Here is a 3,440-nt window from a genome sequence, read left to right as displayed (position 1 = left end):
AAAAAAAAAAAAAAAAAAAAAGTGTTCTGATAACTATTTAAAATGACTATGTAAGTTACAAATATTTCAACATAACATGTGATGGCTAAACGCAAGCATATACTACAGTTAACAAATCATTATTACCAAAGATTGAGCACACTTAGTCAAGATTTGCATTATTTGGGCTTTCTTTTCCCCTAAAGAAGCAATAAAAATCTTATTTTTGTAAATCAAAGAGATAGCAATTTATCTATTGTCAATTGCAATACCACAATATCCTGTGTTATGTGAGTGATAATTCAATACAAACTCAAATGTGTGGTTCCCGTAATCCTCATAACTGTCTTCCTTGAGCATGTATTTTTGTATACAGGTATTTTTGTTCCTTTACAGACACATGAATTCTATACAATGGCTGCAAAACTAATACTTTTTCAAGATAGCATACATTTGAAATATGGACAAGTATCAGTCCCTGAATAGAACAGAATTACAATTTGCATGATCTGTAGATATAATGCTGCTTAATTTTTATTACCACTAAAAAGAGAAGGAAAAAATACAAGAGGATCCTAAAGGCTTTCATCTGAATGCGCACAATGAAAAGAAAAACAAAGTAACTCAATTTCCTCCTTCTAATTTCACTGAATATAGAGGCAGCCTTCCACTGCACAGAATCTAAACTACTATTCCCATCCTCTTTCAGCAAGATATTCCTCTCCACATGACAGCTGTGATACTGTAATTCATCTTCAGACATTTAAATGAAGATGCCCATACACAAGGTAGACCTCTAAGCTCTCACTACAATAAATGAAATGCAGGTAATACAGTAGTGGCAAAACAGGGGCTCAGCCCACTCTGAAGTTGACACCTAATGTTCAAACAGCTGAATAGCTTCTAGGCACCCCCGTCCGCAGTGATCGTTCAACTCCGTTGCTCACATGGAGCATTCGAGATGCCAAGATCTTCCGCCTGGTATCCTGCTGCCATTCCAGAAAGATGCAGGTCTCCCTGAGGCCTGGTATCATACCTGCCAGCCCTCTCAGATATCCCGAAGACTCTAGGGAATCTGAAGTTATGCCAGATTCTGCTGTTTAGGCAACTGAATTAAGCTCTATAAAGGCAGCTTTGACACCTATTTAACATGTAGGCATCTATATGAAGTGGTTTATACAAAACATATGCACACACACACAAACACACACCTCAAAAGAGATTTTAAAACATTTTCCACTTTTGCCTCAAAAGGATGTCTTAATATAGAAGTTCAACAGAAAAAGAGTGAAGGTGACATTTCTTTATTCTTTATATTATGTTTCTAGCCTATGAGTATCTTTAATTACACCTGAATCTTCTAAAATATTCATTTAATCCCCATTTTCTTGTCATCTCCAATTGTGAACAATAAAATCTCTTCAGAATTATTTCTTTCATATACCTCTGGGAGCAAAAATACTCAAAGTGAAAACTTTAGCACTTGTACCCAGCTCATTGCAGGCTGTTTTTTTTGGCCTGCCCACAGCAAGGCAGTTCCTAGGAAGACTGAAGACCATCCCGTTGTAACACATACCTCCTGCTGGCCTGTTTGTGGGAGCAGCAGCACAGAAAGGAATTTCTATCCTTATAATTTAAAACCAACTTGAGCTTCAGCAGCAACAAGAAAATCAGAAAAGTCAAAAGAAAAAAAAAATCAGAGTGGTAGTATAGAAACATTGCAGGTGAAGAGGGGAAATTAGAGAGCAGAGGAGGAGAAGAAACACTTGCATCAAAACATTAGCTGTTTCCTCTTCAGGCAACATGTTTCCTCCCCCTCCTCATTGACACCATACATTCACTTGTGTACAGTAAATTACAATAGCAAAGAAAGCTCCTCTTGGTTATAGAACAACATCACTGCAACCGATGTGCCCTAACAAATAATCAGCACCAAAAATTCAAGCCACTGACAAGGCTTTGACCCAGATCTAACTTGCAGAAAAAATATCTTGATTTCCATAGTACCTTATCTAATCAGGCCTTCAAAATAAAATATTTTCTTTTTATTGAAGATTTTGCTATAATCTTTAGCTAAGGACAATATACAAAAAATGCTGTTAAATGTATTGTTAATTAAATACAATTCTTCAATTTTAAACCTAATAGTTATCATAAACTTATCACACTTAATGTTACAGTACACAATTTACAAATCAGTCTCATTAAAATACTAAACTTTGAAATGATTTATTTAAGAATAAACACAATCTGTGTCCTACCTCAACTTGCAGAGTCTAAAAACACAGATCAGCTTGAAAAGAAGAGGCAACTGATACTTTAAACGAGGTCTCTAACCATGGGAATATTGGGGTATACTGCGTTTTTATTGAGTAGCACCACTGAAATCAAGTGAAGCACTCACAAGACTGAAAACAAGAAGGGAGGTATCATTTACACACCCGATTTGCCACATTATTTGGTAACCACTTAAAAAAAAGTTTCATTGTTACTACAAACACTGGATGTACTCAGCATTACAAAAATGCCACTGAGCCACCACTTCCCTGGGAATTTCATTTAATTACAGATATAGGCAGACACCCATTACAGAAAATGGGCAGATATACCACTCGCACTGGTGTAAATCATTCTCACTTCATACAAGAGAAATTCCACCAGTCTAAGATACAGTTCAGTGAGTTCCTGCTTTTAACTACATTCAGGGTTTGCACGAGCACCAATACATCTGTATTCACTGACAGCTGAAACTAGTGTAAACTCCCATTTCAAGCTGCTTCTTTCCATCTATCCCACGAGCAACAYGGCCTGGAAGAAGGCGCAGGGGGGCAAGAGTTGGAGAACTCCCATTTTTTGCTGAAACTATTTCCCATGGAGACTATCTTCCCTCCTGAGGAAGGGGCCAGAATTTAACACCTCCCCTCCGCCCCGCCGAGAACTAGTCGAAATCCCTGGTGCTGCTATTGAGCTATCTTCTACACGCTCCCCTTCCAAAACAACTGCGCACAGTATGGGGAGTGGAGGGGGGAGAGGGGAAAAAAAAAGAGGACCGTATTAGCTGTCCAGCAAAGTTGCAGCTGGAGCAAGCGGCCGCACACGAGAGCACCCCGCGTCTCCCCGGCCCTGGCACCGCAGCCAGGCGCGCTGAAGCACCGCGGGCGAGGCGAGCGCGCCCTGCGCGGGCGGGAGACGCGCAGCGAGCGCGGCCGGCGCTCGGTCCCGCCCGGCGGGCAGCAGTGCTTCCCCCGGCGGCGCTCGGGGGGTCGCCCGCTCTCCTCCGGCGGAGCTTCCGCCGCTGCCGAGACGCCCCGCGCCCTTACCTGCCCGCGGGCTCTGCGGGAAGCCCCTGACAGGGCCGAGCTGCCGCAGCTGGAAAACTTTCCGGGCATCCTCGCAGCTCCGCAGCTCCCCGGCCCCCGCCGCCAGCAGCAGCAGCAGCGGCCGCAGCAGCAGCAGGGCGC

At 42.4% G+C, this 3,440-nt stretch overlaps 1 protein-coding gene across 1 annotated transcript in view; it reads right to left on the bottom strand.

Moving 5' to 3' along the window:
• The window catches only part of GPC5 (glypican 5), a 712,598-nt gene that overhangs the window by 696,763 nt on the left and 12,395 nt on the right, over window positions 1–3,440 (bottom strand). The window contains exon 2 of the mRNA XM_085306027.1: window positions 3,300–3,438. Coding sequence (XP_085162153.1) covers window positions 3,300–3,438 — 139 coding nt within the window. The remainder of the gene's footprint in view (window positions 1–3,299; window positions 3,439–3,440) is intronic.

This window comes from Rhea americana, unplaced genomic scaffold, assembly GCF_003343005.1.
Source record: "Rhea americana isolate MKP2758 unplaced genomic scaffold, rheAme1 scaffold_23, whole genome shotgun sequence".
In the NCBI taxonomy this organism is placed as follows: Eukaryota; Metazoa; Chordata; class Aves; order Rheiformes; family Rheidae; genus Rhea; species Rhea americana.
This window is presented reverse-complemented; position numbering and strand designations above follow the sequence as displayed.